General features: G+C 44.4%; 1 protein-coding gene across 1 annotated transcript in view; it reads left to right on the forward strand.

Annotated features, from left to right (window-relative positions):
- The window catches only part of LOC137543636 (potassium/sodium hyperpolarization-activated cyclic nucleotide-gated channel 3-like), a 72,891-nt gene extending 53,547 nt beyond the window's left edge, over window positions 1-19,344 (forward strand). The window contains exons 4-8 of the mRNA XM_068264759.1: window positions 4,746-4,964; window positions 5,047-5,193; window positions 9,458-9,698; window positions 11,781-11,945; window positions 14,394-19,344. Coding sequence (XP_068120860.1) covers window positions 4,746-4,964; window positions 5,047-5,193; window positions 9,458-9,698; window positions 11,781-11,945; window positions 14,394-15,496 — 1,875 coding nt within the window. The 3' untranslated portion in view covers window positions 15,497-19,344. The remainder of the gene's footprint in view (window positions 1-4,745; window positions 4,965-5,046; window positions 5,194-9,457; window positions 9,699-11,780; window positions 11,946-14,393) is intronic.

Consider the following 19,344-nt stretch of genomic DNA (forward strand, 5'->3'; position numbering starts at 1 on the left):
TCGTTCAAAAAGTAATGTCTGTACAACGATCGGTCGTTGATCGTTCGTTCTCAAAGCTTTGCACATGCTCAAACAGTTCTTTTTGACACTTGTGTTTGAAATCAGTTTATACATCATGTTGCGCACGCAACGCTCGTTCCAAGATCGTTCGTACACGAACGATGTTCAAAGTAGCCTTTCTTCAAACGATCATCGGCCGATACCTCCTTTAACATCGTTCGTCATTCAGAACGAACGATCGTTATCGTATGTCTGTACGTACCCTTACTCAATGCAAATTGTATTCATCTTGGAATTGAGCCAAGCAGATGTAATTCCTGATGATTTTGACTGTCCCAATTGCAAGTTGCGTGCAAGCCGGAATTATTGCCACCTTATCGGGCGTCTCTAGTGTTATACACGCAATAAGTGCTTGCACAAGTGATGCACAAACAGATGATTAATGGATGCATTCTTCTGCTGTCCAGATGTTTTCTCATTTCATGTCACTGTAGGTATGGTTGTCTCCTTCCTCTCTGCAAGGGTCCCATGTGCAGGATCATGCGTGCTGCATGTAGTGCATCCAGGATCATGCATGCTACATGCAGTGTGTCCAAGAGCATGCCTGCTGCATATCACGTCTGCTGCATGTGGTGTGTTCAGGATCATGCCAGTGGCATGTAGTGTGTTCAGGACCACGCTAGTAGCATGTACTGTGTTTAGGCTCATGCCTGCTGCGTGTGCTGTGTTCAGGATCACGCCAGTAGCATGTACTGTGTTTAGGCTCATGCCTGCTGCGTGTGCGGTGTTCAGGATCACGCCAGTGGCATGTAGTGTGTTTAGGCTCACGCCTGCTGCGTGTGCTGTGTTCAGGATCACGCCAGTGGCATGTAGTGTGTTTAGGCTCACGCCTGCTGCGTGTGGTGTGTTTTGGAGCGCACTTGCTGCATGCTCTGTATGTAGTAAAATGCCGCATGTGCATGTGGGAGAATAAAGGACCACTACTGCGTAAAATTGTAAAATTGAAAACACACGTGTGCACATACTTCTAAGCCGTACATTTCTTTCAGAGCAAGGGATGGTTCACACGGACGTTGCTAAAAGAGGAACTCCAGAGAAAATAATGTAATAAAAAAGTGCTTCATTTTTACAATAATTATGTATAAATGATTCAGTCCATGTTTGCCCATTGTAAAATCTCTCCTCTCTCTCATTTACATTCTGACATTTATCACATGGTGACATTTTTACTGCTGGCAGGTGATGTCAGTGGAAGGAGATGCTGCTTGCTTTTTTGGCAGTTGGAAACAGCTATAAACAGCTTTTATTTCCCACAATGCAACAAGGCTCCCACAGAACCATAGTCCTGACATCCCACTGTGGGAGGGGTTTGACGACAGTGTCAGCCATACAGAGCCCCCTGATGATCCGTTTGAGAAAAGGAATAGATTTCTCATGGGAAAGGGGGTATCAGCTACTGATTGGGATGAAGTTAAATTCTTGGTTACAGTTTCTCTTTAACGCTGTCCATTCAGATGGACAGCCATCGGTACTAACGTTTACCGTTGTTTGTACAACTGTTGCGTTTCAAACCCCGTATTTTTGCTGTCGTCTGCCCGGCGCTTAGCAAAGCAACATGCTGCTTCCAGGATGGTTTACCACCATGCTTCCGTGTCCCCCTGCGAGGATGAAAAATGCTGCATGCCAGGAAGCACCGCCAAAAGCTGACAAATGTCTGCAAGCTTGCAGAAAAGCATTTAGAATGAGATGTTGCGCTGCCGCCGGCAGCTGGTTCTGACATCCGTTTGAACCAGCCCTAAATTGCTATAAACAGCTTTTTTTCCCCTATGTTGCTTTTACAATGGGTATCAAAAATCTCACCGATCTGACAGGCTTTGGACTAGTCCATCTCCTCATGAGAGATTATCAGCATTTCCTTTATTCTTTACAAAGGAGTGCCTTAAAAGGATCTATACAAAGATGCCGACCAGCCTACCTACTCGATCGCGCACTCTTCTGGCAGTTCAGTGCTTTTGAAAAGAAAGAAAATCCTTAAAGGGGAACTGAAGTAAGAGGTATACGGAGGCTGCCATATTTATTTCCTTTTAATCAATACCAGTTTCCTGGCAGCCCTGCTGGTCTATTTCTCTGCAGTAGTATCTGAATAACACCAGAAACAAGCATGCAGTTAGTCTTGTCAGATCTGACTTTAAAGTCTGAAACACCTGATCTGCTGCATGCTTGTTCAGGGGCTATGGCTAATAGTATTAGAGGCAGAGGATCAGCAGGGCTGCCAGGCAACTGGTATTGCTTAAAAGGAAATAAACATGGCAGCCTCCATATACCTCTCTTCAGTTGCCCTTTAAGAGAAAACCCCATGAGGAGATGGACTGATCCAAAACCTGTCAGATGACATTTTTACAACCAACTGTAAGTGACAGTGACATAGGAAAAAAAGTAATTTACAGTGCATTTTACTTGTACTTTTTATACATATGCATTAACATTAACATTAATTTTAAATGTTACAATTTTAGCAATAGTGGTCCTTTAGCCTTTCGCACATTGTGTACATGGGTAAAATCCTATTTGAATTCACTAAGGTGTTATAGAATTATCAAATGTTTTATCGATAAAACATTTGATAAACATGTAACACCTTAAGTGAATTCAAAATGAGATTTTACCCATGAGGTAACTTATCAAGCGTTTGATAAAGTGTTTGATAAAGCTCCATGAATTGAGGCCATCATAGGATGTGAATGAAGAATGAAGACTTGCATGCTTTACCTACAGTATGTAGTATATTGCAGGACACATCTTGCTGTATGTATAAAGTGGACCTAAACTCAGAACTTCCTCTCTGCTCTAAAATATTAGTCACAGCACGATAAACTTCACGGGAAAAAAAAATTCTTCATTTAAAATTCGCGTTTGCAGATGGCACTGAGGGAGTTAAAGAGACACTGAAGTGAAAAAAAAAATATGATATAATGAATTGGTTGTGTAGTACGGATAATTACTAGAACATTAGTAGCAAAGAAAATATTCTCATATTTTCATTTTCAGTAACATAGTGTTTTTTTTTATAACATTGCATCATTCTCTAATATTTGCAGTTTACACACTACTCAGCATTCTAAATGATTTTACAGAGCAGGCCAGTGAACTATTGACCTGTCCTCTGGAGAGAAAAAGAAGATACAGACCCATATGCAATTCACTTTTTCTCCTGAGTTTTCTCCTAGGAGATAATTTCACACCTTATCATAAAATGGCTTTAAAGCCACCCGAAAAGCACAAAAATACTCAAAATAATTTTAATAGTACTTTTTCACCCCCTTTGGGTTCTTTTTACAATTGTAAAATGCTGAAAAGTTAATTTAAAGAGAAGATGAAAATTATCTCCTAGGAGAAAACTCAGGTGAAAAAGTGAATTGCATATGGGCCACAGTGACTGACAGTTGTGATAACAAGCTTCAGAAGACAGAGCTCTCTGCGACTTTGAAAGTCGTGGAGCTCAATGGCTCTTTTGCATAGATAACAACTGGAGTTTCTTAACTCTTCCTGTACTGGAAACAATATTAAACATGTCTCTGCTCCTAATGCTTTATTTCTAAGCTGTACTACACATACAAATCATTATATCATAATTTTTTTTTCGCTTCAGTGTCTCTTTAAGCCACTGTGTTACAGGGGTGTAAAACTCACTCACGTAAGGGGCCAAAATCTAGAACATTGTCTGTGCCAAAATGTTGATTAAGATTTAACATTACGGTACTGAATAGTCTCAAACTATAGTGACCATGGGGGCCCCTTCCCCTTCTGCCGAGCTGTACAGTGAAGCGGTTTAATATTTATCTGCTTCAGTGCAGCTTCAAGTCTCCTCTGGTCTTCCTGACAGCCTCATGCTCTATGCAGCCATTCTCTGGCCCATGAGGCATATCATGTGATCAGGAGCAGGATGTGTGGAAGTATAGAGCGTGCAGAGGCCAGGAAGAACAGAAGAGGCCCGACGCAGCGATGGAGTAGGTACTGTAAATATTACTCCGCTCTGCCACTCTGCTATGTGGAGAGATTGGGGGGGGGGGGGGGGGGGAGGTGTGTAGATGTGTGTGTGTGTGTGTGTGTGTGTGTGTTTTATCAGCCACATGGGTTGTTGCTGCACCCCAGCTTAAAGTGACATTGTTTCAACCACAGATACTGTGACTGGTGTGTTCCTTTGGATGGGAAGGCAGTCTGCCCCTGGATTTGAGTTTGACACCTGTGGTTTACTATATGGAGAGCTGCCTAGGCAGAGCTCTCCTGCAGTCTATTCACAGCTGCTGGTAAGAACATATTAGCCATGTTAATATTTCCAAACAAACACAGAGAAGTGAATTTCTTCAGAAACTTTTTGTGGAATAAAGACTTTTCATTGTGTGCTGTGCAAGAGTTCAGGTCCGCTTGAACAAGTAAGAGAGATTAGTTTGAGGATGTTGTGGATGACGACAACTTTTTGGTAGTATTTTTAGCAACATATGAAAAGCATGGCATGTAAACGTTTTCTTCGTACTCAGGTCTTGCCCGTACTTAGTATGATTTCAACCTTACTACTCATATGTTTGAAGAAGAGCCGCTTACAGTACAGTCATTTATGAATAACTTTCTTCATAAGGCTGTAACTTCAGAACTGACACTTTCACCTCCTGCATCCGGGAATGACTGCCCTTTCCTCTTCCATCATGGCTTTTCCCGTTACTGACTCTTTGTCTCTCCTCCACTAGAACGAGTCCTGGGGTAAGCAATACTCCCATGCCATCTTCAAGGCCATGAGCCACATGCTGTGCATCGGCTACGGTCAGCAGGCTCCAGAGGGGATGACCGATGTCTGGCTCACCATGCTGAGCATGATTGTGGGAGCCACCTGCTATGCCATGTTTATTGGCCATGCTACAGCCCTCATCCAGTCCCTGGACTCCTCTCGCAGACAGTATCAGGAGAAGGTAGGTGGGATAATGGGAATAAGGGTGGAGTGCAGTTTGGCCAATAATCTCTACAGCCATGTCTATTCCATGTATTTCACAGTACAAGCAAGTGGAGCAATACATGTCCTTCCATAAATTGCCTCCGGATACACGGCAAAGAATTCATGAATACTACGAGCACCGTTACCAGGGCAAGATGTTTGATGAGGAGAACATCCTTGGGGAGCTTAGTGAACCTCTCAAAGAAGTAAGTACTGACTTGCCAAATAAAAGGTCTCATCTTCATAATGAACAGTTTCCATACTTGAATAATTGAAACTGCGTGTGGCTTCTGCAAACTGTGGCAAGCACCTTTCTGTTACTTCTCCTTCTTAGTTGTGTGCTCAGGGTCCCTCACAATCACTGGCCTGACTTTTCTGGACCTGGTTTTGATATTAATGCTTAAAGCACAGGGGCAGTTCTTCCATGTAGCAATGTGAACCACGTGCTTCATGACGGAAACAACTGGATGCACGGCGCCGCTTCACTCACTTGCTCTCAGCATTCCAGCGATGGGATCTACATCAGCCCGCCAGCAACCTGTATCCATGGCTACAGCGGTGCCTCATGTGACCTGTTACCTGCTGCTGGGTCACATGAGGTGCCGCTGTATTCACAGAGGAAACAGGACTTCATATGTGGCTGGTGATCCCATCGCTAATCTGCTGAGAGTGGGTGAGTGATGCGGCGTTGGTGCAACACAATACCAGGTATCCTGGGGAATGAGATGTAGGAGATGCTGTCTTGAAGGAAGCAGAGGGAGGTAAGCGTAGTGCCAGTGCCTACAATGCACAGCCCTATGTGTTTATCTTCTCCGGTCCAGCTTTGCACACACACTTTGCGCCCTGTTAAAGTTAACCTGAACTCTTGCACAGAAGAGTAGGAGAACACAGAGAAATCCACCCTGCGTGTGTGTTTATAGAGAACCGCCTGTCCAATTCTCCCTTATCTGCAAGTAATGTGCCAGTGTAATTTGAGCTATCAGCTCTCTGCCGAAGTAACCACACTGCAGCATCTCTGTGGAAGTTCTGTAAGTTGTAACAAAGAAAGGTTATAATGCTGTTAACCTCCTAAGCCGCCGGAGGGTGCCGCTCAGGCCCTGCTGGGCCGATTTGTTTAATTTTTTTTTTTGCTGGACGCTGCGCCAGCACCCCGATCGCCGCCGCCGCGCGCCCGATCGTCGCTATCCGGTGCGGCGCGTGGCCCCCCCCAGACCCCGTGCGCTGCCTGGCCAATCAGTGCCAGGCAGCGCCGAGGGGTGGCCCGGGACTCCCAATGACGTCCCGACGTCAGTGACGTCGGTGACGTCATCCCGCCCGTCGCCATGGCGACGGGGGAAGCCCTCCAGGAAATCCCGTTCTTTGAACGGGATTTCCTGATCGGAGATCGCCGAAGGCGATCGAAGAGGGCGGGGGGATGCCACTGAGCAGCGGCTATCATGTAGCGAGCCCTGGGCTCGCTACATGATATAGAAAAAAAAAATTAAAAAAAAAAATGCTGCGCTCCCTCCTGGCGGATTTTTTTATACCGCCAGGAGGGTTAAGTAACTTTTAGACCAGAGAAGAAGTTGTGAGTTCAGGTCCACTTTAAAGAAAACTAATAGTAAATTGTTGTCATAAAAACTTATAGCCGGAGCTCTGAGGAGAGTCACATGCTTAGCTAAGGCCAGGCCTGTCCAACTCCAGTCCTCAAGGGCTGAGGTCCTCCCACATTTTTGGCACAGCTTAAAGGAATACTGTAGGGGGGTTGGGGGAAAATGAGCTGAACTTACCTGGGGCTTCTAATGGTCCCCCGCAGACATCCTGTGCCCGCGCAGCCGCTCACCGATGCTCCGGCCCCGCCTCCGGTTCACTTCTGGAATTTCTGACTTTAAAGTCAGAAAACCACTGCGCCTGCGTTGCCGTGTCCTCGATCCCGCTGATGTCATCAAGAGCGCACAGCGCAGGCCCAGTATGGTCTGTGTCTGCGCAGTACACTCCTGGTGACATCAGCGGGAGCGAGGACACGGCAACGCAGGCACAGTGGTTTTCTGACTTTAAAGTCAGAAATTCCAGAAGTGAACCGGAGGCGGGGCCGGAGCATTGGGGAGTGGCTGCGCCATCACAGGATGTCTGCGGGGGACCATTAGAAGCCCCGGGTAAGTTCAGCTCATTTTCTCCGACCCCCCTACAGTACCCCTTTAAATTAATTGATTGGCGTGAATCAGGAAAGGTGTGGTTCATGAAGTAGAACACATTTCTCCATTTCTCAGTCCACCCTAACCACTGCCATGGATAGGGCCTTCAAGGACGGGAGTTGGACAGCCCGGCCTGAATCAGACACTGAAAATGCTGCAGAATGAAGTTATGGGACCTTGAAAATTAGGGTTCAGTATTAGGTTGGTTTGCCATTTCATGAATGACATGATGAACAAATTACTAAAATGTAAAAAAAATTATATTTCATTGCTAAAAGTATTGGAATGCCCCTCTAATTCAATGTAGGTGTATTAATCAAGTGACTAGGCATGCAAACTACAGCAGTAGTCCCTAAGTATCTGGCTATCAGCAGTAGTCCCTAAGCCCCTGGTATCTGGCATCGGCGGGGACTGCTTAATGCCCGATACATTTGCTTGCCGGTTGCTTGAGCATCCTGCACAAACCTCCTCCCTTTTGCAGGATAAAATGCTCACCGAGCCTCCAATGACATCCTGTAGCTCCTAGCATAGTGGGCTTCTGGCGGCTTTCCAGCATCCTCCGTGTTTGGTTCCTGGTGTGTCACCTGACCGCCGTCAGGTCATGTGACACAACCGAAAGCTATGCACAGATGCTGGAAAGCCGCCGGGAATTCTAGAACGTCGCTGGAGGCTCGGTGAGTATTTTGTGACCAGCAAACCCGCTCCCATTCTCCCCCAACCCCCCCTCAAACAACAGTCACTGTTATCCACTTGGGCATGGCGGTTAGTTGAGACTTACGGATGCCCGAGTTCCTGATAATGGGTACTTTGGTGTACTTTGAAATTTCATGAAACTTCTTCACTAAATATTTCAAAGTCAGCTATTAGTGGTATTATAACCAGGGGTGGGCCGACGCAGAGGTGTGAGAGGCTCCAGCCTCAGGGCGCAGTGTAGAAGAGAGAGTACAACTCACTCAGCTATAATTCCCCGATTGTGTTTGAAGCAGAGATAAATAAGAAAGGGGAGTGACTGCAAGCCAGATAACTACAGATTAAGATGTTAATGGGGGATGGGTTTGCCGGGCCCTGGGGCATCTCTTAGCAATTGATGTGTGGTGGCTGGAGTGGGAGGGATGGAGGGTTGCACTTTGGTGTTGCAGCCTTGGGTGCTGGAGGACCTTGTCCCGGCGATTATAACAAAGTGGAGGCAATAGGGAACAAAAACAACTCAGCCACAAAGTGGTAATCCACGTAAAAAATCACAGAGCTATGTCACTGCATAGTGAGCTGTACAGTGTGCAGAAGTCGCCAACTTTCTGCAGAGTCTGCAGCTACAGATCTCCAAAACATTGTATGGCCTTGAGATTAGCTCAAGAACAGTGCATTCAAGCATCACAGAATGGTTTACCTACCATGGTCGAGCAATTGCATGCAAGATTTACATCACCATGTGCAATACAGTGTTCGGAGGCAGTGGTGTAATGCACATCGCCACTACACTTTAGAGCAGTAGTGACGCCTTCTCTGCAATGGCGATTCACAGTTCTCTGTCTGGCAATCCAATGGACAAGTCTAGGTTTGGCATATGCCTGGAGAACAGTACTTGCCTGCCTACATTGTGCCAACTGTAAAGTTTGGTGGAGTAGAATTATTTTGTGTGTGTTTTTTAAGGGGTTGGGGTAGGAGTAGTTCTAGTGAAAGAGACTCTATAACCTTCAGGATACCAAGACATTTAGGACAATTCATTGCTCCAAACTTGTGGGAACAGTTTGGGAATGGCCCTTTCTGTTCCAACGTGACCAGTACCAAAAGCTGGTTCCATAAAGATATGGATGGACGAGTATGTTGTGGAGTAACTTGACTACACAGAGCCCTGACCTAAACCCAAAAGAACTTCTTTAGAATGAATTAGAGTGGAGACTACAAGCCGGGCCTTCTTGTCCAACACGAGTGCCTGACCTCACAAATGCTCATCTAAAAGAATGGTCGAAAAAACGCCATAAACATTTAAACCTTGTGAAAAAGCCCTCCCAGAAGAGCTGAACTTGTGCAAATGGTGGGCCAACTTCACATTCAAGCCTATTGGGTAAGAATGGGATCATTGACGTTCATGTGTTTGTAAAGGCAGACATCCAATACTTTTGACAATATAGTGTATCTGGGTAGTAGCAGCTGACATTAAGTTATTAAGAACCTCTATGATATAGAGTAACCATATCAATGTGTAGAGCAAGGGTTGGTGAACTTCTGTGTAGGAAGTGGCAGGCTCCCTTTAATCCACCTGATTTACTGACCACCTTCTTTCTCTGTTATAAAGGAGATTGTCAACTTCAACTGCCGAAACCTTGTTGCCAATATGCCACTATTCGCTAACGCTGATCCCAACTTTGTTACGGCCATGTTAACCAAGCTCCGCTTTGAGGTGTTCCAGCCTGCTGACTACATCATCCGTGAGGGCACTGTGGGGAAGAAGATGTATTTTATCCAGCATGGAGTGGTCAGCATCCTTACCAGGGGCAGCAAGGAGACCAAGCTTTCTGATGGTTCCTACTTTGGAGGTACGTTGCAAGGTGGACAGAGGAGGTATAGAGGAGCTTTTAGTTCTCCTAGCTTCCCATCTTACTTTATTTCTTCAGTTCAGAATCCGATTGGCTGATTCGCATTATTTTTGAGACACTTCTTGACAGTGATGCCCATTTTGGACCATATTTTTCCATTATAATCTACTCACTTTGTACACCATGATGGCTAGAGGGTTACTGTAGAACACTTAAGTGTACAAGATAGAGTCCTGTCTGGTTTAATTTACTCAGAATGTGGGTGGAGGAAGCTTGCCCAGACACGGAATTACTAATTGAGCTTCAGTTTCTTGCCTGTTTCTTGAAACTGGCCATCTGATCCTGTGGTAGTATAGATAATATACAGTGGTGTGAAAAACTATTTGCCCCCTTCCTGATTTCTTATTCTTTTGCATGTTTGTCACACTTAAATGTTTCTGCTCATCCAAAACCCATTAACTATTAGTCAAAGATAACATAATTGAACACAAAATGCAGTTTTAACTGATGGTTTTTATTATTTAGTGAGGAAAAAAAACTCAAAACCTACATGGCCCTGTGTGAAAAAGAAATTGCCCCCTGAACCTAATAACTGGTTGGGCCACCCTTAGCAACAATAACTGCAATCAAGCGTTTGCGATAACTTGAAACGAGTCTTTTACAGCGCTCTGGAGACATTTTGGCCCACTCATCTTTGCAGAATTGTTGTAATTCAGCTTTATTTGAGGGTTTTCTAGCATGAACCGCCTTTTTAAGGTCATGCCACAACATCTTAATAGGATTCAGGTCAGGACTTTGACTAGACCACTCCAAATTCTTCATTTTGTTTTTCTTCAGCCATTCAGAGGTGGATTTGCTGGTGTGTTTTGGGTCATTGTCCTGCTGCAGCACCCAAGATCGCTTCAGCTTGAATTGATGGCCAGACATTCTCCTTCAGGATTTTTTGGTAGACAGTAGAATTCATGGTTCCATCTATCACAGCAAGCCTTCCAGGTCCTAAAGCAGCAAAAAAAACCCAGACCATCACACTACCACCACCATAATTTACTGTTGGTATGATGTTCTTTTGCTGAAATGTTGTGTTTCTTCTACGCCAGATGTAACGGGACACGCACCTTCCAAAAAGTTCAACTTTTGTCTCGTCGGTCCACAAGGTATTTTCCCCAAAGTCTTGGCAATCATTGAGATGTTTTTAAGCAAAATTGAGATGAGCCTTAATGTTCTTTTTGCTTAAAAGTGGTTTGCGCCTTGGATATCTGCCATGCAGGCCGTTTTTGCCCAGTCTCTTTCTTATGGCGGAGTCGTGAACACTGACCTTAACTGAGGCAAGTGAGGCCTGCAGTTCTTTAGATGTTGTCCTGGGGTCTTTTGTGACCTCTCGGATGAGTTTTCTCTGCGCTCTTGGGGTCATTTTGGTCAGCCGGCCACTCCTGGGAAGGTTCATCACTGTTCCATGTTTTTGCCATTTGTGGATAATGGCTCTCACTGTGGTTCGCTGGAGTCCCAAAGATTTAGGAATGGCTTTATAACCTTTACCAGACTGATAGATCTCAATTACAGTAATTTTGTTCTCATTTGTTCCTAAATTTCTTTGGATCTTGGCATGTCTAGCTTTTGAGGTGCTTTTGGTCTACTACTCTGTGTCAGATAGCTCCTATTTAAGTGATTTCTTGATTGAAACAGGTGTGGCAGTAATCAGGCTTGGGGGTGACTACAGAAATTGAACTCAGGTGTGATAAACCAAAGTTAAGTTATTTTTTAACAAGGGGGGCAATCACTTTTTCACACAGGGCCATGCAGATTTGGAGTTTTTTTTCTCACTAAATAATACAAATCGTCATTTAAAACTGCATTTTGTGTTCAATTATGTTATCTTTGACTAATAGTTAACGGTTTTTGATGAGCAGAAACATTTAAGTGTGACAAACATGCAAAAGAATAACAAATCAGGAAGGGGGCAAATAGTTTTTCACACCACTGTATATAGTATTTCACATTTACTAGATAAAAATATAAGTATTCAACCCCACTGTGCTTGCTCTTGATGTGACCAAGCAGCTAAAGCCAGTTTCTTTCTTGTAGAGATCTGCCTACTGACACGTGGTCGCCGGACAGCCAGTGTACGTGCTGACACCTACTGCCGCCTCTACTCACTGTCTGTGGACAACTTCAACGAGGTCCTGGAAGAATATCCAATGATGAGGCGGGCGTTTGAGACAGTGGCCATGGATCGCCTGGACAGGATTGGTGGGTGTCAGAGGCAGAGAAATTCATTGGATCTGTCCACTCATAGCAGAGTCCATGAGACACCATAACGAATACATAAAAACTAGGGTGCACCATGCAAGTCTCTGGTATCCTGAGTTTGTGTAGCCAACACTTCCCCATCATCTTTGACATTCACAACTTACCCCTAACCCTTCATACTCGCTGCTTTCACCCTAACCTCCATGTTCACCATTTACCTCATATCTACCATACTCACCACTTTCTGGGTGTCCTCCACACTTGTCAAATGAGTCTCATTCTCCATACGTACCTCCCATCACCCTCGACATTCAGCACTGTGCCGTCATCATTCAGGGTCATTCTTTGCTCCACATCCTCTACTCTCATAGCTTTACTGTTATCCTACACAATTATTTGCCTCATCCTCCACATTCACCACTTGACATCTTCCTCCTAAATCGCCACTTAGACATTCTCCATAGCTGCTTCCAACCCATTAGCATCAATACCGATATGGGTTTCTCTGCATTCGCTGCTTATCCGTCATCCTCCACACACAGGTTGCTATTGACTCTGTCGCTCATGTGATATGCCCTCATTTATCATCCTCCACAACCACAACTTTCCCATCATGCTCCACAGGCACCGTTTAAACTTGTTCCACATTCATTGCTTTCCCGTCAGCCTTATTCCCAGCATCCTTCACACTTGTTGCTTTCCCATTATCTTCCAAAATCAATGCTTTGCCATCATCATCCACACTGTCTGCTTACCTCTCATCTCCCACAATCTTGTCTTATTTCTCATCCCTCATAGTCAACTCTTATTCCTTATCATCCACACTCAACTTTTACCCCTCATCTCTTCATACTCACCACTTATCCAACATCTTTTACCCCCACCACTTTTTAATTTCCTTTACACCACTTACCTATCCCATTACCCCTCATAGACACAACTTTGACATCAACCTCCACACCCTGGCTGAAGAATGGGACTCAAGGACATAGGGCTTGACTCATTAAGCTGCACTGGTAACAATTTATTATTCATGATTCATTAAGCTTCACTGATGACAATTAACATATTAATTGACATAGTAGCAGCCGCTAGTGAAGTATTGCGAATCGTTCAGAAACAGCCTTATCAGTCCGCCGACAGACTGTACACACGCTCTACTGTCAGCAGAAAGCCTGCCCGTCATTCCGTACAGTAGTGCGTGTGTACGCACCTCTAGCCTCAAATGAATATTCCTCCCAAATATGAAACAGAACTCCAACAAAAATGCTAGCTACACGGGGAGGCAATTATCAGTTACCTGCCAAATAGTAGTAATCCTGCAACACTGTATAGCCAATTTATGAAAAACAGTGCAAGGAGAATTGGAGGAAATGTGGTGCAAACTGGTGAGAGGTGGACCGTTTTTGCACCAGTACTGCTCCAGTTTTCCTTGCACTGGTTTCGATAGATATAGCCTAGTGTTTCCACTATTAAAGGTTGCAGATATGTCCTTCCTGACTGTAGTTTGCCTATGACCCATTCCACAGGTGAGAGTAAGGGTGACCATGCATAACTCGATATTGCGGCCCAATCAACCTCTCCACAACAACTGAGATACCCTCCACGCTCTGGGTTTTAAAGTCTCTCTTCTCTGCCGGCACAACTCCTGGGTCCTCCAGTGTGTGCCGTCACCACAGGCGCCTGTACCACGTGACAGTGGCACATGTGACGTCACAACATGTGCCAAGTCACACAGTACCAGCCCTCTAGGTGACGGTGGAGAAGTGAGACTTTAAAACACTGAGCATGGCCACGGGGAGGGGGTGGAGTGGGGGAAGGAGGGGCATTTCAGCCTGGCAGGGAGTAGCAGCAGGATAATTCCCAGTAGATTTCATGCTGGAATCTAGGATGTCCCAAGGTCAGTAATTGAGGGTAAATATTCCACCTGGAGACACAGAAGCCTAAAAGGTTTTATAAGCTCGTTCTACTCTATCCAAAAATATTTTTTAATGGCTTTAATGCAGAGCTAACTTTCCCTGAATATATGTAAAACAATGAAAAAGGACAATCGAGAGCCCCCTATAGTGTATTATTGATGATAACAATAGAGATGATAATAGTAGCAAGTTTATACTCACAAGTGTGGGTTGCCGAAACCAGGCAACCACTAATTGCGCATGAGGGGAAATTAGACCTGGAGTTCTGATTCATTCTGAACCTTCTGATTCTTATTTTCTCCTCAATTTCTGCTAGTTTTTGTCATTCATGTTAAGGTTCTTCTGATTTCCCTTTTATTCTGTTTATGTCCTGATGCCGTCTGCATTGTTCAGCTTCTTTCTTGCTCCATCATCTATGTTGTCCATCTAATACCTCTTCTCCTGTGCTCCATCCTTTGATGTATTGTCCACCCACCCTTGCCACCCCCTGAACATCATGTTCCTCTCCTTGTGTCCGTCTCCTCCCCAGGTAAGAAGAACTCCATCCTTCTTCGTAAACGGGCAGAAAACAGCACAGGCTCGGTGAACAATGAGATCATTCAGCAGATTGTGAAACATGATCGGGACATGGCGCATAACATTCAGGATTTGCAGGCACTGGGGACCATGCGGGATCCTAGTCACAATAAGACTCTCATCTGGGAGCCCCTTGTTCATGCACCTTTACAGACTGCTGCAGCCACCACCAATGTGGCCATCGCTCTCACTCATCAGCAGAATCTTCACTCCCATGTCTTCCTACCACCATCATCCCTACCCGAGACAGCCTTTGCGAGCCGGCAAGCACGTAGGTCTCAGCCCAATATTGGTGTGTCTCGACTATCTTCTGCAAGTTCTCCTTCTGGTGCACAGTCCCATCTGCAGACTCCAGTTGGCATCTCCCCATCTTCTCCAAGTTGCCTCCAGAAGCAGGGTGTTGCCGTTCCTCCCTTGCGGCTAAGCCAGATACAAAGAGTGGAGCCTTCTTCGTTGGCAAAACCAGTAATGACTTCACAAGTGCAACTATCCCGCTCTCGAGGGACTTCAGCCTCCACCTCTGTCTTGCAGCAGGCAATGGGGCATGCAAGCTCTCAACCAGCTGTGGGACCTCTTTCTGGCAGAACTCTGCACTATAGTCTGTCCAGAGCAAGTGGCTCTCATATTTCTCTGCTCATGCAGCAAGCAGCCAGCTCTCCCCAGCAGTTGGTCAAGTACAGGAGTATACAAGGACTGCCCATACGGAGACTGTCACAGGATGTTCGTCTCCTATCTGCCTCTCAGCCTTCACTGCCTAACAAAGCACAGCAGCAGGAAAGTGAAGCCTCTCCACAAGCCTCTGACTCTCCTGATTCCCTTAGTAATAAATCCTCACCTTCAGTATCTATAACACTTGTAAAACCACCCACATCATCATCTTACACACAGCCGGTGCCTTCAGAGCCCCCCGCCTTGTCAGGACCTTCAGTTAGTGGTTCCGTCACTCCACAATCTCCTGTGTCCACAGCCCGAGCACCAGGACCATCTCGGAAGGGATCAGTAGCCTTTAGCCCTGAGTTAGACATTGCTAAACCAAAACTCCCATCAAACATGTAATGAGTTTCCCCGACAAAGGGATGACTATTCCTAGGGACCAATGTAAAGGCCAAACATCTTTTAAACCATACAGTTTATGGGCAAGAGGAATCTAAGGGAAACAAAAACTGTAGTTTGTTGTGTTTGCTTCTACCAGGTAGATAATACACTTTTTTAGGGTCCATCACGCTTAATAGCTGTGACCTGGCCAAAGCACATGTCCAAGTCTGGCATTGTTGTTAAAAACCAGACCTGAGGCTGTTCTCGTGGATTGGATGTTACCATGCCTTACTCATCCAGCATAGCTTTATAATCAAGAAAGGAAAATAAACTCAGAATCTTTCGCTGGTCACTGAGAAGGTCGGCTGGATCTGGGACCAGCAGGTCTGTCTTGTAACCTTATCAGTGGTTCATCCTAAATAAGTGGAACTTTTAGTAAAAAGTGTGTCCTACTCCTCAGCATATCACCACCTTTCAAATAACAGAGACTCTGAGGTCCAATAATCCTGTTTGAGAATGTGCCAAGATGTATATGTGTGACTAAGGAAGTACCCAAGATGGAGTCAGTGTTGACTAGGCATAGAGTTCCCCACTAACATTTTCTGTGACTGCCTTGAGTTTTTCATATTGCCTCCAGTGTTAAGCCCTCATTGCAAACCTTTTGTGTCACCCCAAGGTAGAAAATTCTCCTGACTCTTTAGGATATTCAGTTTTCCTGTGTCTCCTACAGTTTGTGAGCCCATCTAACTTTCTAGGCACCCAACTTATCTACGTTTCCAAATTCTCCCATGATTCTAGTAGGAGCTTCAGTTATCCTAGGACTCTTCAAGGTTCCTCTATGTTCTTGTGTTCCTCCAACACATTATCCCGTGTAGCCTCCTGGGTCTCTAGTTCTCCCTAATCCCTCCTAGGTTCCACAATATTTCCCTCCTGGAATTTTCTTAGTACTTGAGTTTGTTTACAGTTTCTTTTCAATCATTTTGCAATTTTATCATGCTTATGATTTTTTGCACTGCGATGCATTGATGCTAATATTACTGCCTTTGCATTCATAATAGGGGCCTGCCTGAAAAAATAACAGGACTATAGGTCTCTATTATGTACTGCAAAAATTGATTGGGTTCTGTTTTCTCAACATTCTACACTGCATAAGTGCACACGTGAATCTGAAATATCTTTATCCTTTAGAATGGTTAATCTAACAGGTTTTGGTCTTGATCTCCTGACCCTCATGAATTATCTTGTCAATTCTTCCAAAGAGGTCTTTCACAGAATTGTGGAAGTCCAAAATGTCCTCTTAGATTATGTAGAGCACATGTCGTCGAACTCCAGGCCTGGAGGGCCAGATCCATGTCAGTGTTTAGGATGGACTGAGAAAGAGAGGAATGTGTTCTACCTGATGGACCACACCTTTCCTCATTCAGACCCATCAATTCATTACAGCTGTATCAAAAATGTGTCAGGATCTCGGCCCTCATAGGACTGGTTTGACGTACCTGATGTAGAGTATGTATCTTTATGCCCATTTTCTTTCAGACTTCAATGATTTTACAAACATTTCACCTATTTTGTAAATATCAGTATCCCTACATTGTGCAATTGTTACATACCTGAAAAGGATCAAATTTAATAACATTCCGTCTAATCCCCAAAAAGTGGCTCCAACTGTAGAATATTGACCTGGGAGAGTATCTGGAATACTTTGGTATACGAAATGAGTTCAAAATGAGTCACTATGCTAGAAGTCAATACTTTTTAAAACCTTCCAATCCGATCTCCTTCCTAAATTATCAATGTAGGGTCTGTTTTCCTTAGTATGATTTCCAGTCAATGGCCTCAATTCACTAAGATCATGCTGGAGATAATAAGGCAAGAGAAAACTTACCTCCACACAGTGAGAGAGTTATCTTATCTCTTCATTCCTTAAGTTACCTCCTCTGTAGTTAATTTACCCCCTCTGTAGTTAAGTTACCTCCTCTGTAGTTAATTTACCTCCTCTGTAGTTATTTTCATATGCAGTTAATTAACAGCCTGTCTTTAACTCTGGAGTTATTTTAAGGACTGGAGAGTTAACTTAAAGACAGAAGAGTTAACTTTAGGTTTGCCTGAGGTAAAATGTTTCCTGAATACTACATGCCTTATCACCATGGTAACAACTCTAGAAGAGTTATTAAAGACAGGAGATAATCTTAGTGAATTGAGGCCTTTATCTGCTGATCTGCTCTGTAGCTCCTGGTCTACTTTGATGGCCATCAGATCAAGTCAGACCACTGCCTACTAAGTGTTGTGATTGCATGATGATCACAACAGGTTTTATTATTATTTAGTATTTATATGTTGCCGACTTCTTCCACAGTGCTGTACAGAGTATGGCAATTTCACTAACTGTCCCTCAGAGGAGCCTACAATCTAATCCCTACAATAGTCATATCTATTAGGGGGAAGCAAATTAACGTATCTGTATGTTTTAGGGATGTGGGAGTAAACCAGAGTGCCTGGAGGAAAACCAAACAGACACGGGGAGAACATACAAACTCTGCCGGTAGTGCCCTGGCTGGGATTTGAACCGGGTACCCAGCACTGCAAGGCAAGAGTGCTATCCACTACGCCAACCTCTGCTCTAGCTCCTGTGACCTCCTGACCACATCTATGGCCACACCTCTGTGGCATATTTTCAACTTCACTGAAAGCCACAGTTCTTTTATTGGACTTCGGTCAACTCTGAGTTCCACTCAGTGTCATCCTTCCCTCTTCTTTTTACCTATTCCTCTCTCTTAGAAACTCCCTGTCATTATTTGAATTGGACAATGCCAAAAATGACCATATTCTTGCTTTGGGATTTGATAATGTCTGCTGGCTCAGAATTTTTACCTTGCCCGTGCTATTTCACCTTTGCAGGTCACAAAGTTTCCAGCTCATGACGAATGATCCAAATATACTCATCATGCATTGTGATATATTTTTCAGTTTACAGTGAAGTCAGGTTGTAAAAGGAGTAACAAGTTAACAACTTCATGTTCTTTCCGTATACTTTGCACCATGCTCAGACATTCAGCCAGCCTAAATGGCGTTTAAGAGGCATTTTTGCAGCAAATTCAATAAACTCAGAAATGTAGAAGACAGAGACTCAGTCTAGCATTGACAATCTCCAGCCATGCTTCTCTGCACAATCACAAAACCCACCACCCATCGATGGTCATCCATTGTTAAGCTGTATGTTCCCACGATGTTCCTCGGTGGTTGATAACCCGCTTATGCCTCTTCAAACATGGTTTTTTTTTGGGACAGCTTCATGGATGAAGTTCTTCAGGTATGACTGGGCTAATGCAGTGCTGGCCAAGCATCACGCAACGTGTTTAGTATCCTATAAACCGGACGCTATCTATTTCATGAGAACCTGTTGGTAACTTCTTAGCACTTTATGACGATAGCAAAAATACCTTGTGATTCTCCTAAGTCAATTTTTATAGAAATTCATGAATAGTCCTCTTTCACTCGGTTTAGACCTTCAGAGCAAGTCATGGCTTGTCTGCTGCTGTGACGTGATGGACCTCCAACATCATTATGCTGTGTAGTCTTAGTTGTGACCTCATCATTTTTAGCTTATGGTGAAATAGGAGGCATCTCAGTCTATAAAACAATTGTGACAGTGTTGGACAGAATGGGATCCATTGTTGAGACATCTTTGGGAAAGCTGATGAAAGTGGGTAGACGGAGCAACTCTGTTGGCTTAGAGCCATATACTTTGCAGTTTTTTATGAATTAGAGAAGGGATGGAATTATCTTTTACTGCCAGTCTTGGTGACACTCATGGTCCTGCTGTATGGTCCCTGGTTGACAATGGATAGGAAGTGGTGGTAGTGGGTAGC

This window comes from Hyperolius riggenbachi, unplaced genomic scaffold (genome assembly GCF_040937935.1).
Source record: "Hyperolius riggenbachi isolate aHypRig1 unplaced genomic scaffold, aHypRig1.pri scaffold_134, whole genome shotgun sequence".
NCBI lineage: Eukaryota > Metazoa > Chordata > Amphibia > Anura > Hyperoliidae > Hyperolius > Hyperolius riggenbachi.